Source organism: Zingiber officinale, chromosome 11B (genome assembly GCF_018446385.1).
Source record: "Zingiber officinale cultivar Zhangliang chromosome 11B, Zo_v1.1, whole genome shotgun sequence".
Classification (NCBI taxonomy): Eukaryota; Viridiplantae; Streptophyta; class Magnoliopsida; order Zingiberales; family Zingiberaceae; genus Zingiber; species Zingiber officinale.
This window is the reverse complement of record NC_056007.1, coordinates 56,113,012-56,132,124: the sequence shown is the minus strand read 5'-3', so window position 1 is coordinate 56,132,124 and position 19,113 is coordinate 56,113,012. Positions and strand designations below refer to the sequence as shown.

At 46.1% G+C, this 19,113-nt stretch overlaps 2 protein-coding genes across 3 annotated transcripts; both read left to right on the top strand.

Moving 5' to 3' along the window:
* The first annotated feature begins 45 nt into the window (after positions 1-45).
* Positions 46-2,263, top strand: LOC122034691 (protein NONRESPONDING TO OXYLIPINS 2, mitochondrial-like). 2 transcript variants are annotated; one of them, XM_042594024.1, is made up of 3 exons: positions 46-312; positions 421-542; positions 1,947-2,263. In XM_042594024.1, the coding sequence occupies exons 1-3, from the start codon at positions 146-148 to the stop codon at positions 1,964-1,966; spliced, it is 309 nt and encodes a 102-aa protein (XP_042449958.1). In that variant the 5' UTR covers positions 46-145; the 3' UTR covers positions 1,967-2,263. The 2 variants fall into 2 exon arrangements, with proteins under 2 accessions (XP_042449958.1, XP_042449957.1); XM_042594023.1 differs by lacking the exon at positions 1,947-2,263 and having other exon boundaries at positions 421-715.
* Positions 2,264-3,081: 818 nt separating this feature from the next.
* On the top strand, positions 3,082-4,614 carry LOC122034690 (zinc finger protein ZAT1-like). The gene is made up of 2 exons (XM_042594022.1): positions 3,082-3,359; positions 3,453-4,614. Exon 2 carries the CDS (start codon positions 3,525-3,527, stop codon positions 4,446-4,448), a length of 924 nt encoding a protein of 307 aa, XP_042449956.1. The 5' UTR covers positions 3,082-3,359; positions 3,453-3,524; the 3' UTR covers positions 4,449-4,614.
* Positions 4,615-19,113: the final 14,499 nt, after the last annotated feature.

Below are 19,113 nucleotides of genomic sequence, written 5' to 3'. Positions count from 1 at the left end.
CAAATGGTATTATTTAACGTTGGACTTCAAAAACCAGCTGTAGCTCGCGGTGGACCCGAACTCCCTTCAAGCGATAGCAATTCGCAAACTAGCGATAAACCCTAACCGCCTGTGGCCGCATTGCTCAAATTTTTCTCAAATTCCCATGGCTTCAGCCGGATTTCGAGCCCTAAGCCGCGCCTCGCTCAGTCCAATCCAATCCTCCCTTTCGAGGTCGAAAGTGGCGGCGTGGTTTGCTTCCTCCTCTCGCCCGCCCGCCGCTGCTTCAGCTTCCCCCACTCGTGGTCGCCGCCTCTTTCCGCCCTTTTCCAGGTTCGCTAAGATTTATTCTATTTGTTCTCGTTCGGTGTGTCTTTGTCTCCTGGCTCCTGCATTGATCTTCTCTGCGTTAAAGATTGAATTTTGCCGGTGCTTTTGAAGGTCTCCTGCGGAGCTGGGGTGCTGCAGCGGATCTCTTCTCCCACTTCACACCGCGGTGGCGGTGGCAAGATTGACCTCGTGCCTGAGCTCGACTTCTCGGAGTTGCCGTGTTCTTTCACAGGGTATTCCTGGCTATCCTGGAGTTTAAATGTTGTTGACATATTTTTGTGGTACATCACTATCTTTGCTTATAATTGTTCCCTGGAGGTTTTGATGGTCTAATTCTGTCTTTTGTTGTATGTGGCTCCCGAAATAGTTTAGATCTGTACCCAATCACAATGCAGGTTTTACATACTTTGTGACATGCTTCTTTCTTGAACATAATTGCATAATTTGTTAGTAAAAAAGAAACATTTATTTTTTGATGAGATTGGATATTCTTAACTAGACAGGATGGATATCTTTAATTGTGTATCATTTAGCAAATTAAGACTGGATTGTGAATAGTCTCCTATTTGAATGTTGCAAGTACCAAGTACTAATTAGACACCAAAATCGACAAAGATAAATGTGGGTTATACAATGGTAATGTGCCTATCATGATAGAATTGACAGAGATCCTTTTCCTTCCATATGACATAGCCTTGCTGTCTGTTGATGACACATACACTAACTGCTGGGTGGCATTGAATCTTTTATCTTTTACTTGTTGAATGCTCCTTGTTTTCAATTGAACTATGAACAACAAGTTCTGAATTTCTAAGGTTAGCATAGGTCTGTACCAGTGGTTTTTCAGTTGGATATAATGCTAATAAGCTCATAGTACTAAATATACAGATTCAAGAGTTGAAGTTAATATAAATGATGAGCATTGTATATGATCATTATGTATCAATAGAACTTCAATAAAGCTTATAACTCACCTCAATTAGTGCTTGAAAAAGTTGTGGTCATTGTGCCCTAATTGCAATTCATTACCATCATGCTAGACTCAAGGAATAGTTTTATGATATTTTTTGTATATCCATGTGTCTTTTGTCAAAATTTTAGCTTGGAAATATCTAATGTGTATGAAGAATATTTGACCTTGACTCAATTATTTACATTGATTCATGTAGCAAATGATGATGACTACATCTTAAATCTGAAGATACTCATACAAGCTCTGATGCTTATATTTCCGAGCAACATTTTTTGTTTTTTTTTTTTTGAAATGCAATGTTAGTCTGCAGCTTTTATAAGATGGTTCTTGATTTACTTACAACATGAGATATTGTGTTGAGACTGTAACCGATAGTCACTATGCCAAAATCCATTAGAAAATGCAACATAAGTTCTTGACACTTGAGATAGGAGCGTGTCAAGAAAATTGACAAACTGTTTCTCACATCAGGTTTTAACTGGAGAAGCTTTAGTTGATACATTCTAGATGTGGTGCAACCATATCAAAATTAGTGTATCTATACTATTGTCAAGCTTAAATATAGTACAATATGCATCCAGCCTATCTCTTTTCATAAATTTAGAATAATTTAACTCCTATTATCGCATGATCCATATTGGCGTAACATTACTGTCCTCTCCAGATGGAATTGAAGGCACATGAAACACTTGATGATCACTTGCTGTTGGAGTTCAGAGTCTGTTTTTTTGTTGCTGCCTGCTACCATTTTTTGTCAACAAGGAAAACTTGTCTTCTATTATCAGGATGGTTATTTAGATTTTCTTCACTCTTCTATTATCGGAGGGGATAGCTGGAGCATATTTTAGCAAAACTCTATCATAACTTATTGCCGTGTACACTCTAACCAGTAAATGGGTTGAATGAGATACAAATTCTCTGACAGGTTTTTTTTAGAACTTGTAAAATATGTTTTGTTGAGTGGAAATATGCATACTAGACTAGCAACATGAAATTGATTGGATGCCTTCTCTCGCACTGAAGGTTAGTGGGCAGTGGTGTCATTTAAGGGACCAGATGCACTTAAACATCATTTTATTCCACGCCTTCACACAGACTTTTGCTTGAGACTTCGAAGAAACCAAACAGTTGAAACAAGTCGACAACTTTACAAGTCAATATAGTAGTATCCCTTTAAAGTTGATGCTGTATATGATTCTACAACTACAGATGAATAAAAGCTACATCCACCAAATATTCATTTGAATTATAATTGGTGTTATAAAGTTAATATTTTCTACTTAAGTTGTGCTACATGGAAATTGAGCTGACTGGAACCGATTCTCTTTTCACCCTTCTAATGTAGTTGTGGAGTGTCTAGAGTGGATTATCGTAGTCATCACTGATCCAATGCAGAATTGCAATGACATGTCGTATTGCAATGGCATGTCGTTGAAAAGAGTTCAGATTCTGTCTCTAAAATTGTTTGTTCTTATATCTCACTCGTCGCCCTAGTCTACTACCGTTGGTCTTTAGTCACCGTCTTGATCAGTACTATAATCTTGGAAGAAGGTGAATTTAGTGAGATAATCATTATTGGAATTCAGTCGGATCTGAACAGGGATTTTGATTCGGATCTGAACAGGGATTTTGATTGACGGTGAAAAAAAATCTACTTAGATACAGTTGGATTTCAACACCGATCGTATGGATGATGACCCTTTAAATTCATTTTTTTCAAGAATTATAATACTGATCGATCAGAAGCCACTGATGGTGGACAGAGAGTCGGGGACAAAGGATTTGATGTCAGTTGAAAATGCTAAATTAGGATTGGGGTCGCTATCCAAACCGTACCGGTTTAGGGCCGGTTTATTGGTCGACGGTTCAGGCATGGTATTTAAACACTTCCAAGGAGGTCTCGACAGCTGCTGTGTCTTCCGCTTCCAGTGCTGACTTCGCTGTCTCGCCGAGGTGGCAAGCGGAGGCGCCAGACCGAGCCATGGCGTACGCTCTACGTTCGATCGCTGTGCCAAATTGCCCATAAAGATCGAGCGAGATATGCCATGGAGTCGCTACCGATGCTCCCCGAGATACTGTATCCTCCTCCTTTATTGCCTTTGTTTATGAACTTCCTTTTCGTTTCGCCTCGTGATCTCCATCCACTTCTTCCTCTCTTTTCGCTCTTCAGTTGCTGAATCTGGATTCAAGTTGGATTTTGGGAGTGGGAGAAGTCAAAAAGATCCGATCTTTGAGGCTGGACATGGACAGGCACAGGTGCCGGATCTGCTTCCGGCGATTCTCTAATGGCCGCGCCCTCGGCGGCCACATGCGCTCTCACGTCGTTAATGCTTCCACCGCCGCTGCCGCCGGGCCCGGGCATCGGAGGCCGAAGCCCCCCTCGCTATCCGGATTATCGTCGTCTTTCTTGGAGGCGACTACGTATGAGTTCCCCAGGCGCCGAAGCTTCCGCGCCGTGGATCCGGAGTTTTCTTCTTCTGTTGCCGTGGCAGAGAGCGGCGGTGCTGGATCCTCCTATGTCGGAGAGAGCGAGGCGGATTCGTCGTCTTTCCGACGGCGGCTGGTTCGTCCTCGACGAACTGAAGGTTTCTCCGATGAGGCCGAGCGGCTCAGCTCCGTCTCCGATGGCGCTCGTGAAGAAGACGTCGCGCTCTGCCTCATGTTGCTCTCGCGTGACACTTGGTCCAAATCGAAAATGGAGCGCCGCCAATCCCTTGATGATGAGGAAAAAGAGGACGTAGACGACGAGTTGACGCTTCTCGCCGCCGGTAAATCGTGCACGAAGAGGACCAAATACCAGTGCGTCACTTGCCGGAAGTTCTTCAAATCGTATCAAGCGCTCAGCGGTCACCGGGCGAACCAAAAAAATGAAGGAACAGAGTGCACCCCGACCACCACCGGAGTCCGAATCCACGGCAGTGGCCTGAGGCCCACCACCACCAACACCGCCAAGCTCTATCAGTGCCCTTACTGCTCAAGGACCTTCATCTCCGGCCAGGCCCTCGGCGGCCATAAAAGATCCCATCTCGCGACCGCCGCCACTACGTCGCCGGCTCCCCTCAGCATCAAAGATGATGGCTTCATAGACCTCAATCAGCCAGCGCTATTCGAGGAAGAAACCGAGCTCTCCGCCCTCTCTGTCGCCACTGAGATCGCATCGAAGTGAACTCCTTCGGATCCCAAAGACGCCATTTTGAACAACATTAAAGGTAAATTCTTCTCTATTAAGCATAAATCTCATCTTTTGTGAGGAAAAAAACTTGAAACAGAATTTGATTCTTTGTAATAGAACTGTAATTTTGCTGGTTGCTTAGGATCTTGTTCCTTGGTTCTTTTGATGTGTGGAGTAAGGAAGAAGAAGAGAAGAGGAAGTTAGTCTCTCTCTCTCTCTCTCTCTCTCTCTCTCTCTCGCTTCCAGTTGGTTGCCAAAAGCAGGTTGCTTGCTTGAGTTTTTCCGCCTCTGCATAGCAACGTGTACTAAAATAGTGCCACAGAGATCGATATGATGCCACCTATCGATCGTTGGAACACTGGAAGTCTGGAACTCTACCGTCCATTTTTGAGGAGATGTGAAATGAGAGCCCACCCACTGCTTCTGCCTCCTTATGATTCCGCTCTTCCATGCCTGTCCTTTGGTTTCCTTCCCTTATCGTCTCCACCTGTGTTTTGTTTTGTTCGGCCTATTTGCTGGGTGGGGATGAATGCCCGTTGGGGGCCTACTCCGCCTAGGGCCTTCGTAGGCCGGGTATGCATTCGGGTGCGTCGTGTCAAATTGCTCTTTTTCCAGTGACAATAGACAGTGGAGAGGCTGAGTTTGTTGAAACGCGGAGGATTCTGATGCGGCCACATACCGGGAGGATTTTATCCCAGCCGTTCGTTATTAATAGTTTCTATTTTAGTTCTCTTATAAATTAGAAGGGAAATTCATCGATTTATTCCAAACTTGTAATTTCTTCAAAACATTCTTTTGAAATTGTTTATATAAATTTTTTTCTATAATTTACTTATGAAATAAAAATAAAAAATATATAATAATAATAATAAACGATGCCTTGATGTATAGCTTTTCTTTAGTCTTTGTTTACTTTACAAAAGGATTGAATACTGAGAGCATACGAAAAGGAAAATGGGGATGTCTTATTATTTATTAAGGTTGCTACTATCACATTCTATCTTAATTAGGGTGATAGTTACTCTCCACCTTCCATCCTTCACCCTCGCCTATGGGTTCTTTACTCTCGTCCTCAAGTATCTCGAGCTAGCTTGGATTGTGTACATCGACTACACCACTCAAACAACCCAACCCAAATAAACTTATTGACTTCCCTAAATTGCACGACATGGTTGTCTATCAACTCGTTTGATGGACCTATCTTGCCTAGATCAACTAACCTAATTAAACTAATTGCACCCCTATATTTAAGTATTCGCAAAATATAAGTGGAAATGAATATCTCAGTTTAAAGATGAATCCACTTGGAAGTAGAAATTCAAATGTGTTCAGAAGATAATACCATAAGTTGTGAGGTAATTGGTTAGTGATGATATCTCTCTCATGATAAATTAAATATATTTCATTTAATATATTTTAATTTCAAGTATTATTTATTATAAATTTTACAATTCTAAAATTGTATAGTATTCAGTTACAATTTATATATTTAATTTTATGACTTAAAATTATATCTAGACAAATGATATTTAAAATTTTCTTTCATAGATTTTATAACTTAAGAAATATATATATATATTGATCCAGTCCGAGCGCTGAGTCGACGGACGCTGGGGACGTGGCATGCTCCGCTGTCTCTGGCCGACGATGAATATCTCCGATGGACCTGCAAAGAAGCCGAGTGGGGAGGGGTTTCCCGACGACGGTCCTCCGACGCTCAAGTCAGGCAACGAGAAATGAGAGACGCAACGTAACTGTGGTTACAGTGAGGATTGCGCATACCTTCGTCGACGTCTGGGGGTCCTTATATAGGACCCCGGGGAGGCGCGAGCACGCTTCTCGATGCGTGCACGCTTCTCGATGCGTGCACGCTTCCCCAAACATACCTTAACGAGCCCATGTCAGAAAAGTACCCCTGACGTCATTCCGCAATCGTCCGAGCATATCCCGGATGTGACGGTGGAAGCTTCCACCGTATGATCCTGTGTACAGCTCGACCGCCAACCCTGCTGCCTGTCGGCGGCAGATGTCTCGAGGATGATGTTATCTCCTGTCTCCTTTGTCCTCTTGCGCCTCCTGTCTGTTCCAGGGCCGAGCGGTTCGGCCGCTCGGCAGGCATATCACTTCTGCCCCGGTTGTAGGTATCGATCCGACTGGGAGGACTCCCGGTCGTATGCTCGGATGAAATTACTCCTGCCTGTCTTTGTTGCCTTGTGCCCCGGCCGAACGGACAACCCGCTTGGCCCTGAAACCTTTTTACCTTGAGCATCGGAAACCCGACCCCTAGTCGGGTGTCTTTCATTCGGCTCGGGGGATTCCCGGCCGGTCGGCCCTCTCAGTCCGGTCGATCGAGTCTCAGGGTTGAATCTCTTGACCTTTGATCTCCACGTGTCGTTGACCTTCCGCCAACGAGGGTCCCCCATCCTTACTACCGGATCACATGCCTCCCCCTCAAGTCTAGTCGAAGGAGGCGCTAAGTCCGACTGACTGGACTGCCGGTCGGCCAGAGTGACACCGCTCTGCCACTTTCTGGAATGTTCCTCCTCACGGTCGCTCGGCCTCATACTGTCGCTGGCTTTGCTACCGTGTCGACGGTCAATACTGACGCCCTTCGGATCTTCTCTGAATTCGTGCAAATCCTCTCCATTAAGACCGAGCACGCGCGTTGCGTGCCGTAATGGCGCTCATTAAATGCGCCCCTGTGGCATGGTGCCAGGTGGCGCCTTCGCTGGCGTCATCGTACGGCTCGGCTATGTGTCCGAGGAGACATCGGCGGTTTGAAATGAACGACCCGATGTGGGCCTCGGTTCCTTTGACCTGCATCCGACGGTCGAGGCCGATCGGGCCCGACCTTATAAAGCCTTCACCTTCTTCCTCCGCCGCACCTTTGCCTTCGCGTGTCCCGCAGCCTTCTTCGGTGCTTCCGCGTTCCGGCGACTCGATTTTCCATTCTCCGACGATTCCCCGCCTCCTTCCTTCGATCCTCAGCTTCTTTGTAAGGTTCTTCCGCCTTTCTTCTCTGTTTCCCTTGTGTTTTTTTGTCAAGTTCTTGTCTTCTAATCGCTGTCCCCTTCATCATCTTCTTCCTTCTGCCGTGTGCCTTTTTCTCGTTTTTTGCTTTCTTGCCCGGTCGGACAATAGCCAGTTCTTCTTAACCCGCAGACCTCACTTTAGGCCCCTGGTATAGTACCATGGAGTCTCGCTTTGATCGGCGCGACGCCGAGACCTTGCTTGATGGTTATGATATTCCGTCCGACTTTGAACTCGTTCTACCCTCACCGTCCGCTCGGCCGCACAAACCGCCGCGCGGAGCTATCTATTTTTTCCGTGACCAATTCATAGCCGATCTGCGGTTTCCTCTCCACCCCTTCTTCGTCGACGTTTGCAATTTCTTTGGTCTCCCGCTCGCCCAATTAGTTCCCAACACTTTTCGCCTTTTGTGTGGAGTGGTGGTATTGTTCAAGATACACCGCATTCCTCTCCGCCCGAAAATTTTTCATTATTTTTATTATCCCAAGCAGTCCGAGCTGGGTACCTATCTATTCCAGGCTCGGCCCGGCCTAGTCTTTTTTGATAAACTTTCCTCTTCTAATAAACACTGGAAGGAGTATTACTTTTATCTTCGTCTCCCCGAGCGGGCTCCCTTCCAAACCAAATGGCAGGTCAGACCGCCCACTTCTCCCGAGCTAAAAAGATTTAAGACCCAACCAGACTATCTTCAGGCCACGAACAAGCTTGTCGGTCTGAAGCTCGACATCAACAAGCTTCTGCCTGAAGGCGTTCTGTATATATTCGGCCTGAGTCCGAGCCGAACTCCACTCCCGAGCAGCTTTGGTAAGAATTTCACTTGTGTATGTACTTTGAGTGCTAACTGATTTTCTTCTTTTCTCTTTGCAGCGAATATCGTCATGGAGTCTGTGATGCTCGGGATTTTGAAGAGAAAAGTGGAGGCGCTTGAGGTGGCAGCCGCCAAGGAGATGGAGCAACTGGGTATCACCCCGGTCGGCTCTCACGAGGGTGAGAGCGGGACAAACGCGGAGGAGTCGGCCACTCAGGCCTCCCCCGTGGAGGTGACGGGAGGTGCCATGTCAAACAGGGAACCGGCCGTCCAGGAGGAAGGCTCCGATCGGGAAGGCGAGCGCCCGCTCAGACAAAAAAGGCGTCGGATGGAGACGCCGCTGCGATCGGCTACTTCCGCTGTTCATGTGTCTGAGCGGGCGGGATCCGATTCTCGTGGGAAAACCCCAATGGTGGAGGCATTATCCTCCAATCGGAATCCGTCTCAACTGAACCCCCCTACCAACCCTATCGAGGCTGTACCGGTCAACACTCTTCCACCTGCCTCCCGCTGGGTCCAGCGCTCGGCCATTTTGTCCAAGTTCTCCGCCCCGACCTCTGATCCCTCTGCGTCTGCTCACACGACTCCCGGCCGGAGCCGCACCATCAGGGCCACCCTGCACCTTCCCACCGAGGAGCTTTTGGCCGAGTCTGATCGGCTGACAGCGCCCAAGCATACGATCACCATGAAGGGGCCCCTCGCCGAGATGTGGGCCGACGCTTGGGCCCGTGTTGCGATGATTCGGCTCGGCAACCTAGCCAACAGCTAAATGCAGTAGGCCACTGGGGTAAGTGTGTTTTCTTCCGGAGTCCTTTATGCCGTCTTTCCGATCGGCTATTAATACTCCTTTTTATGTCAGAGATGGGTGGAGGACATCGCTGTCGCCAACCGACTAGCCATGGCGGATGAAGAGCTGAAGAGGCGGGAGAGTTCGGGCGGCCCGTCCTCCCAGGGCCCCTCATATGTCGAGCTGCAGAAAGAGCTCAAGAGGACCAAAGATTTGTTGGAGGTCGAGCGAAAGAAGACGGCCGACCAGGCCTATACGCTGGCCGAATTCGAAAAATAGGTCAAAACTTTTGACCGGAAAATAAGCCTGGCCACCGATCGAAAGAAGCAGGCTATTGCCGATCTGGATAAGAAAAACGTCGAGGCGCGGGCCCTGGAGAAACGAGTTAAGGAGTTGATGGAGCAGCTGGACGGCGAGAAGACGGGCCGCTCGGGGGAGGCGACCAAACACAAGGACGAACTGAAGACCCTGCAAGAGGCTCTTGAAGCTTCCCGAGCTGCCTTCAAGGAGTATCAAGAGGTCGAGCCAGGCCGGGTCGTAGCCCTGAGACTGCAGCACATCCGCTCGAACGAATTTTCTGAGAAAGTCTGCGAGTGGATGTATACTGCCTTTGAGTTGGCCATTGTCGTCACGACGGACTATCTGAAGTCCAAGGGTCAGCTTCCCGACTCCGCTGCCATCCCGGCTAAAGACTACGCGGCTCTCCTTTCTTCTATCCCGAAGCAGGTTTATAATTTCCTTGAATGAAATGTTTCTTGTAATCACTCCGACCGGCTCTAATGGCCTGAATTTTAATGAAGATATGCCGTCCTTTTGTTAGCTTACTCTTTTTTCGTTAAATCGCCAATACCTGTGTCTTCCGATCGGAGCGCGAACTACCGCCGTTCGCATCCCCCACCTTTCCTTCTCGTTAATCGTCTCTCGTCCTACCTTCCTCGCTCTCAAAAGGAATTTTCACGAAGTATTTTCTGTAACTGGGCCGCTCGTCTGAACACACCCACCTCTTTAAATGGAATTCCCGTTAGATGTTCGCGAAGTAACTTTTGTAACTTGACCTTTTGTAACTTGGCCAATTGGCCGCTCGGCTCACAGGCCGACCTTTTATTATCTTCATGTCGATCGACCCGGACGGAAGTACGTTATTATTTTCTTCTTGCCCTTAAGAACAAGGCTTGTCGATTGCTGGTGTTTACCACCGAGCCGAAGCCTGCATGACTTGTCTCGTCCAGGCCATTTATACTCGCCGGTCTGACTCTAAGATTTAACGTCACTGCTCGACAGTCTTCCGGCCGGAGGGTTTATAGTCGCCGGTTCGACTCTAAGATTTAACATCGCTGCTCGACGGTCTTCCGGCCGGAGGGTTTATAGTCGCCAGTTCGACTCTAAGATTTAACATCGCTGCTCGACGGTCTTCCGGCCGGAGAGTTTATAGTCGCCAGTTCGACTCTAAGATTTAACATCGCTGCTCGACGGTCTTCCGGCCGGAGGGTTTATAGTCGCCGGTTCGACTCTAAGATTTAACGTCGCTGCTCGACGGTCTTCCGGCCGGAGGGTTTATAGCCGCCGGTTCGACTCTAAGATTTAACGTCGCTGCTCGACGGTCTTTCGACCGGAGGGTTTATAGTCGCCGGTTCGACTCTAAGATTTAACGTCGCTGCTTCTGGTTCTCCTCCAGGTCGGATGCTACGAAGGTGGTGGCCTCCGGTCAGGAAGAGTCAATCTGCACCTCCTCCTTTTCTTCGTAAACCAAAGAAGATGGTTTTTCGGTTATAGCATTTACCTCGACTCGCGGCACTTTCCAAGCGGACTTGCTTCGGCTCGGACCATCTCCACATAGCATCTTCGAGCTGCCAGCTGGTCTCCCCGCACCTCCCCTACTTGATCTTCCACCGGAAACTTGATCTTCTGGCAGAAGGTAGAGACGACAGCCCGAAACTCGTTGAGAGCCGGTCGCCCCAAGATAACGTTGTACGCAAAAGGAGCATCAACCACGATGAAGCTGGTGGTCCTTGTCCTTTTGAGCGGCTCCTCTCCCAACGAGATAGCTAGCCGGACCTGGCCGACCGGCAAGACTTCGTTCCCAGTGAACCCATAGAGGGGGGTTGTCATTGACAGTAGTTCAGCTCGGTCGATTTGCAGTTGGTCGAAGGCCTTCTTGAATATTATGTTGACCGAGCTGCCTGTGTCAATGAAAATGCGATGAATAGTGTAATTAGTTATTACCGCTCGAATGATCAGGGCGTCATCATGCGGGACTTCGACTCCCTCGAGGTCCCTAGGCCCGAAGCTGATCTCGGGTCCGCTCGCCCTCTCCTGGCTGCAGCCGACCGCGTGTATCCTCAGCTGCCTTGCGTGTGCCTTTCTGGCTCTATTGGAGTCTCCTCCGGTCAGGCCTCCGGTGATGATGTTGATCTCGCCTCGAGATGCGTTGCCCCTATTCTCCTTCTCTCGAGCAGATGGTCGAGGTCGTTCATGCGACGCTCGATGGTGGGCTCCGGGCTGCTGACGATGTTGCCGCTCGGGGGATCTCCTTTCTATTCTTTGAACGGGGCTCCGTTGTCGATGTCGCCGGTCTGGTGAAGGTGATCGGCGGCGGTAGCTCTTTGGCGCAGGATGTGTGATGGGGGGGAGGCTCCAACAGTCGCGGGTGTTATGAGTAGCTGACTAATGGAGTGAACAAAACATCGGAGGTCCATACCTTCCCCTTAGGCTTGGGCCGATCGGCCGATACTTGCTGGATGGCGTGCGGCCGAGTGTGCTGATGAGGACGGGCTGCTTCGGCTCGCGGTCCTCTGGGGGGCTGGTGACTGACGGGCTGCTTCCGCTCGGAGAAGGCTAGTTGGTCTGTCAGGGCTTCCTTTCTTCTCGCCGCCTGGGCTTCCTCCACATTGATATACTCGTTGGCCTTATGTAACATATGGTCGTAGTCCCGGGGCGGCTTCCGGATGAGCGAGCGGAAGAAATCACCGTCCACGAGCCCTTGCGTGAACGCGTTCATCATTGTTTCCGAGGTGACCGTTGGAATGTCCATTGTCACCTGGTTGAAGCATTGGATGTAAGCTCGGAGCGACTCCCTCGTGCCTTGCTTGATGGCGAATAGATTGACGCTGGTTTTCTGGTGGCGCCTGCTGCTCGCAAAATGATGGAGGAACGCCGTTCAGAATTCTTTGAAACTCGTGATAGATCCGTCTGGCAGTCTCCGGAACCACCGATGCGCCGATCCCGAAAGGGTGGTGAGGAACACTCAACACTTCACACCATCTGTGTATTGATACAGAGTGGTTGTGCTGTCGAACTTACCCAGATGGTCGTCTGGGTCGGTTGTCCCGTTGTATTCCCCGATTGCCGGGGGCACATAATGCTTCGGCAGTGGATCACGCAGGATGGCCTCTGAGAACTGCCGGTTGATCCGCTCGGGGGACGCGTCTGTTCGGGGCGCTTTTCCTTTTCTGACGTCTCGGATGGGTGCTTCGTCCGATGAAGATCCTTTGTCCTGATTAGCTTGTGCGGCCTCCGAGGGTGTCTGGAACAGAGCCCGATGAAACAGTATCGGGACGGGCGGCGCCCCCACCTGGGTGCCGGTCGGCCCCTTATTTTGCCCCCATATTGAGAGCTGTTCCGGCCGCTCTTCGGGTGCCGCTCGGCCCCCCGATGCTGATGTCGCCTACTGCGCTGCCCACTCAGCCTGAGCTTACTTCTGCTGCTCCACGATTTTTGCTGCTCGCGCTTGGATGAGTGCGTCGAGTTCTTCTGGGGAGAGCGTCACCATGAGTTGGCGTCCAGCTTCTTCCATCGTCTCCGCTCGGATTCAGGTGTGTTCCCACAGACGGTGCCAATTTGATCCTGTCCGAGCGCTGAGTCGACGGACGCTGGGGACGTGGCACGCTCCGCTGTCTCTGGCCGGCGATGAATATCTCCGATGGACCTGCAAAGAAGCCGAGTCGGGAGGGGTTTCCCGACGACGGCCCTCCGATGCTCAAGTCAGGCAACGAGAAATGAGAGAGGCAGCGTAACTGTGGCTACAGTGAGGATTGCGCATACCTTCGTGGACGTTTGGAGGTCCTTATATAGGACCCCGGGGAGGCGCGGGCACACTTCTCGATGTGTGCACGCTTCCCCAAACATACCTTAACCAGCCTATGTCAGAAAAGTACCCCTGACGTCATTTCGCAATCGTCCGAGCATATCCCGGATGTGACGGTGGAAGCTTCCACCGTATGATCCTGTGTACGGCTCGACCACCAACCCTGCTGCCTGTCGACGACAGATGTCTCGAGAATGATGTTATCCCCTGTCTCCTTTGTCCTCTTGTGCCTCCTGTCTGTTCCAGGGCCGAGCGGTTCAGCCGCTCGGCAGGCATATCACTTCTGCCTTGGTTGTAGGTATCGGTCCGACTGGGAGGACTCCCGGTCGTATGCTCGGATGAGATTGCTCCTGCCTGTCTTTGTTGCCTTGTGCCCCGGCCGAACGGATAGCCCGCTCGACCTTGAAACCTCTTTACCTTGAGCATCAGAAACCCGACCCCTAGTCGAGTTGTCTTTCATTCGGCTCGGGGGATTCCCGGCCAGTCGTCCCTCTCAGTCCGGTCGGTCATGTCTCAGGGTTGAATCTCTTGACCTTTGACCTCCACGTGTCGTTTACCTTCCGCCAACGAGGGTCCCCCGTCCTTATTACCGGATTATATATATATATATATATATATATATATATATATATATACATACACTGAATATTAGGTTATATAGATTGTTAAAAGGTTTTTAAGGGTAAGGCTGATTTTACCATATGGTAAATTATATACAATAAATATTGGAACCGAACATACTGTGCCTGCAGGGATGAATAATTCAAAATACATCTTTCATTTCTGCTCCTCTATAAATAGTTAAATGCAACAAATATAGAAATAAGAATAGAACCAATATAAAAACAAATTGATTTTAAGTGGTTTGGAACTTTCAGTTCATACTCACTATACTTTCTCCTGCTATATGGCATCTTCCGGAAGTGAAAAAGTCTCTTAGAATCTTATTCTTACAAACAATACAAACCACATACAAATGCAGAAATGAAATTGAGAGAGATTGAAGCAAACAAGTTTATAAAAATGAACTTAGCTTTGGCCATTTTATGGTAGCTTTGGATTGCCTTTTGAAGATTTACAATGCAGTAGCACTTTCTGTTGGAAATGAGGAGAGTAGGGATATGGGAACATGACCCATGTTTTCCACTATTCATAATGGAGAAGGTCCATTATGTCCCTAGTTTATTTCCCTATATAAAGGGGATGCGTCCAAGGATCAGGAAGGGGAATCAGGGTGTGTTGGAGACGAGAGTAAGAGGAGAACATCCAAGGCGGCAGGATTTGGTTTGTGAAATTGCAGAGGGCTTTCCGATCCTGTGATCGTTCTTCCGATAGCGAGTTTCGCCATTGCCGATTGCGGATTTGTGGGAGATCGTTGTAAGTTTTTACTGCTTTATTTTTAATTCATCTTTCATGCATTTAGTATAATCTACATTGGTATCAGAGCGCGTAGTTATTTCTAAATGCTTAGAGATGAATTATAAAATCATTGTTCGGATGTTTTCTCGATTTGCCATTTCTCGTCACTGTTTTTTGCACGACTAATGTGTTGTAGCATACAACGTCGCTCACCGGCGACAGGGTCGCTGGTAAGAGTCACCATCGGCGTTAACGTCGCTGCTCAACAGCGTACTGTACCAAGTTTAAAAAATCGCGACAGTATAGCGATTTCCATCAGAGTAGGGCTCGGGCCGCAAAGATATATCGGTGAAGGCATTCTGTGGCCTATGATGACGTCTTGGTTGGTCTACGGAGTGCCCATGGTTGCTGCCTCTCACAATTTCTGCGCAAGCAGAGACTGGCTACCTGTGTTCGTCGTGGGTGAGGCAGTGAAGTGGTGGGGGGCGAATAGATCGTGGTGAAGAAAATGCCGGCAGCGTGCTCGAGGCGGTCTCGGCCTCTTGCAGTTTCTGTACCGTGTTTGTTGCTGGTGCGTGGCTGAGACGGCATGTGGCATGCGACATAGGCGTCGTGGCGGCGAAGAAAACGACAAAAGATAAACATGAGGTTTCTATTTTGAATTTTTCTCAAAACAAAAACGGAAATAAAAAAAAACGTGAAATGATGAAGCCCAGAAGCTCGTGAGTAATTTTCATTTAAGGAAATTAAAAAAATAAAAAAAAACGTGAGCGTAATTGCTGCATGCTTTAAAAAAAAAATTGAAACCTTCCTGTTTCGAATTGTTTTTCCATGCAAAATTTTAAGCTTATGTATTTAAAAATTATTTATATATATTTATTAATATATATAAAATTATGCATGTTAAAATTAATTAAAATTATGATTGTTGGTCTAATTTTAATTAATTAGGCGGGTTTAAACTGGTTGGTCTAATTAGACCCAGTTTAGATTAAACCATTGGGTTTAATTAAACCAATTTGATTCAACCTCAAATTAATTTAGGTTGATTAATTAGACTTGGACCAAATATGATCAAATGACCATATTTGTTCTAATGGGTCAGATTTGATCAAAACAATTAGATTTGTTCTAATTAGTCGGACTTAAACCAATGGGCATTGATTTGATCAAATGGACCTAAGTTTGATCAAAAAGTCTGAAATTGGTTGAAATGGACTTAGAGAAAAATTAACAGGACATAGGCACAAAATCTCTGTCCAATTAGATTAGTTCTAATTAAGGACAATGGACCAAGCTTAGGATCTGGATCCCTAATCAACCAATCCAATGGGTCTGACCAATTAGATTAGTTCTAATTGTTGACTTAAACTCCTGAAAATCGAGAAGATTTGTTTTTCTTGATTTATTATGTTGGTACTATGCCTGTATAAATTGAAATAAGCTGGTTTTGTACTGGTTAGTCAGTTTTGTACTGACTTATTTATTTTCAATTTTTCAGATGGCTAGTCGTGATTTACGACAACATGAGGTTTGGGAGGAGATTAAGGAGCTTGATTTTGACCCTGTTCAAGGACTCGGATGGCTTATTGGTCGGCTCGATCGGTTGTTCTAGAAACTTGAGCGAGAAGAATTTCTAGTCGAAGACACACACAGAAGATTTGCTCTAGTCTATTCACTGCCAGAAAACCTTAGGCAGATAGCATTCTAACTTTGGGATGATTATGATGGACACATCTCGTATTCAGAGATGTGCAGACAATTGCTTCATCTCTATTGGGGTCCTGAAGACCTAGAGGAGGATCCAGATGAATCTGAAGAGGATTCAGAAGATCCTCCAGAGGAGGATCCAGAAGAATCTGAAGAGCATTCAGAAGAGCCTGAAGATCCAGAGGAAGATCCAGATGAATTTGAAGAGGATCTGGGAGAGTGTGTGTGGGATCCAATTGAAAATCTTGAAGCTGTCCTGCCTGGGATTACCCCAAATGAGTCCAGGCTGAGAGGGATTATTTTGGCCACTGCACTAGTGTCTGTCCTAATGGGAGTGGTAGTTGTCTATCTAGTTTATTAGAGTTCTGTTATTTTTATTATCGTTTTGTATGAACAATAGTTAGTCCATTTCATTCATGTTAGTTAGTTATATGTTAACAATATGCAGCATAATTTTATATTAATGATATGTTCAGTTATTTATGCTATTTGCTTGGCATGATGCATGATTAGTTCATGATGTATTAAATGATTAGTTCATTTAATTTAAAAAACATAATATATTAAATGATTAGTTCATTTAATTAATGAATTCATGATATTATAAATGATTAGTTCATTTATTGGGATGTATGTAATAGAATTGATTAATATTAATTTGATTAGTCATATGGATGATGAGTGAAAACATAGTTGTCACTTGATTTTGTAAACCAACTCAAAGTAATATTAAGTCAATCATAAATTGCATACATATGATATACACTGAATAATAAATAATTTGTTTATTTATAATAGATTATGGCAACCAAAAACATAATAGCTGAACTCAACAAAGGTGAAAAAATTAATGGGGAAAACTACAAGATCTGGCACCTCAGGATACAATATGTACTTGAGGAACAAGAAGTTCTAGAGGTTGTAAATCAGGTTATGGAAGTACCTGTAGATGGTCCCACTGTACAATACATACGAGATATTGATGCCTATAAGGCATGGAAGAAAAAGGACTCCACTACAAAGGGTATATTGATTAGTTCAATGGTAGACGGCCTAACTTTTGAGTATGAGTCATATCTTACGGCTCATGCAGTCTGGGTAGCCCTTAAAGAAAAATACAGTGGAGTAAGTCTGAGCAAGCTTCGACAGCTGACAATTAAATTTGACAGCTACAAAAAGCGTCCGAATGTGTCAATGGTTCAACACCTCAGGGAGATGTCGAACATGATTCGGGAGCTTAAAACTGCTGGTCATGAGTTGACTGATGAACAACAGGTTCAAGCAGTTATTCGTCCACTTCCAGATTCTTGGGAAATCATGAAGCAGACCTTAACTCACAGTGAGAATATCAAGACTTTCACTGATGTCTCACGCCATGTAGAATTGGAGGCTGAGAGAGTTGAATCCGCAAGGATTTCTGGACAAGCCTATGTGGCTGTAGGTTCCGCAGGATCATATGGATCCAAGAAAAAGAAATGGTTCAAGAAAGGGAAGGGAAAGAAGAAGGAAGCTGCTGTTGTGGGACAAGGCCCAATCAAGAAGATAGTCAAGAAAACTGGAAAGAAACCTAAAAGCAAGTTGACTTGTTTTAACTGTGGCAAAAAGGGCCACTTTGCTCGGGAATGCACTGAGCCAAAAAAGGTAAATCCAAGTGTGTCTTCTTTTCAAGAGCATTTTGTTGCTAGTTCAGTGTTGTTAGCTGATTCTTATCCTTTGTGGATTATAGATTCGGGAGCAACCAACCATGTAGCTCGGGAACGAGTTACATTTGTTGAGTATCGTCGGGTACCAGCTGGCAACAAGTGGATCTATGTGGGAAACAATGCAAGAGTTGAAGTCAAAGAAGTCGGCACTTGCAAACTCAACCTCCGTGGTGGTAGAGTTTTGTTTCTACATGATGTCCTGTATGCTCCTGAAATTCGACGGAATCTTGTTTCCGTTACGTGTCTTCTTGATTTAGGGTATTGCATTAATTTTTACAGTCGGTCTGTTGAACTTAAGATTGACTCAGTGTCAATCGGATATGGTTTTTTAACAAATGATTTTATGGTTCTTGATGTAGAACGAGATGTCAATTATGCTATTGATGGTTATTTTTCAAACATTACTTTAACTAGTGATGCAGATATAACTGATGAGGTTTGACATGCTAGATTAGGACACATAGGACAAGAACATATGAATCGGTTAGCTAGAGAGGGTCTATTGGGCACTCGGGCTAAGATTCAATTGTCTATATGTGAGCATTGTCTTGCTGGAAAAGCAACTAGGAAACCATTTGGTAAGGCTATTAGATCTGAATCAACATTGCAGTTAATTCATTCGGATATTTGTGGTCCAATGAATGTGAAGGCTAGACATGGAGCTTCCTATTTCATTACATTTATTGATGATTTCTCTAGGTTCGGTCATGTGTATTTGATTTCTCACAAATCTGAAGCATTAGATTGCTTCATTTGTTATATGAACGAAGTTGAGAATCAAACAGAACATAAAGTTAAGGCTTTACGCACTGACCATGGAGGGGAGTATTTGTCTGATATGTTCAAGACAATATATAATAAAAGAGGGATTATTAGACAGTTGACAATCCTTGGAACTCCACAGTAAAATGGGGTAGCTGAAAGAAGAAATAGGACTCTTCTTGAAATGGTTAGGTCTATGATTGCGCAAGTTAATTTGCCAATCTCCTATTGGGGAGATGCATTATTAACTGCAGCCTATATACTTAACAAAGTACCTTCAAAGTCAGTTCCATCTACCCCATATGAACGTTGGACAGGCAGAAAACCAGATTTGAGTAATCTGAGACCCTGGGGGTCAGCTGCTTATGTTCATGATAGTTCTCATAAGTATGGAAAACTAGGGCCTAGAGGTAAGA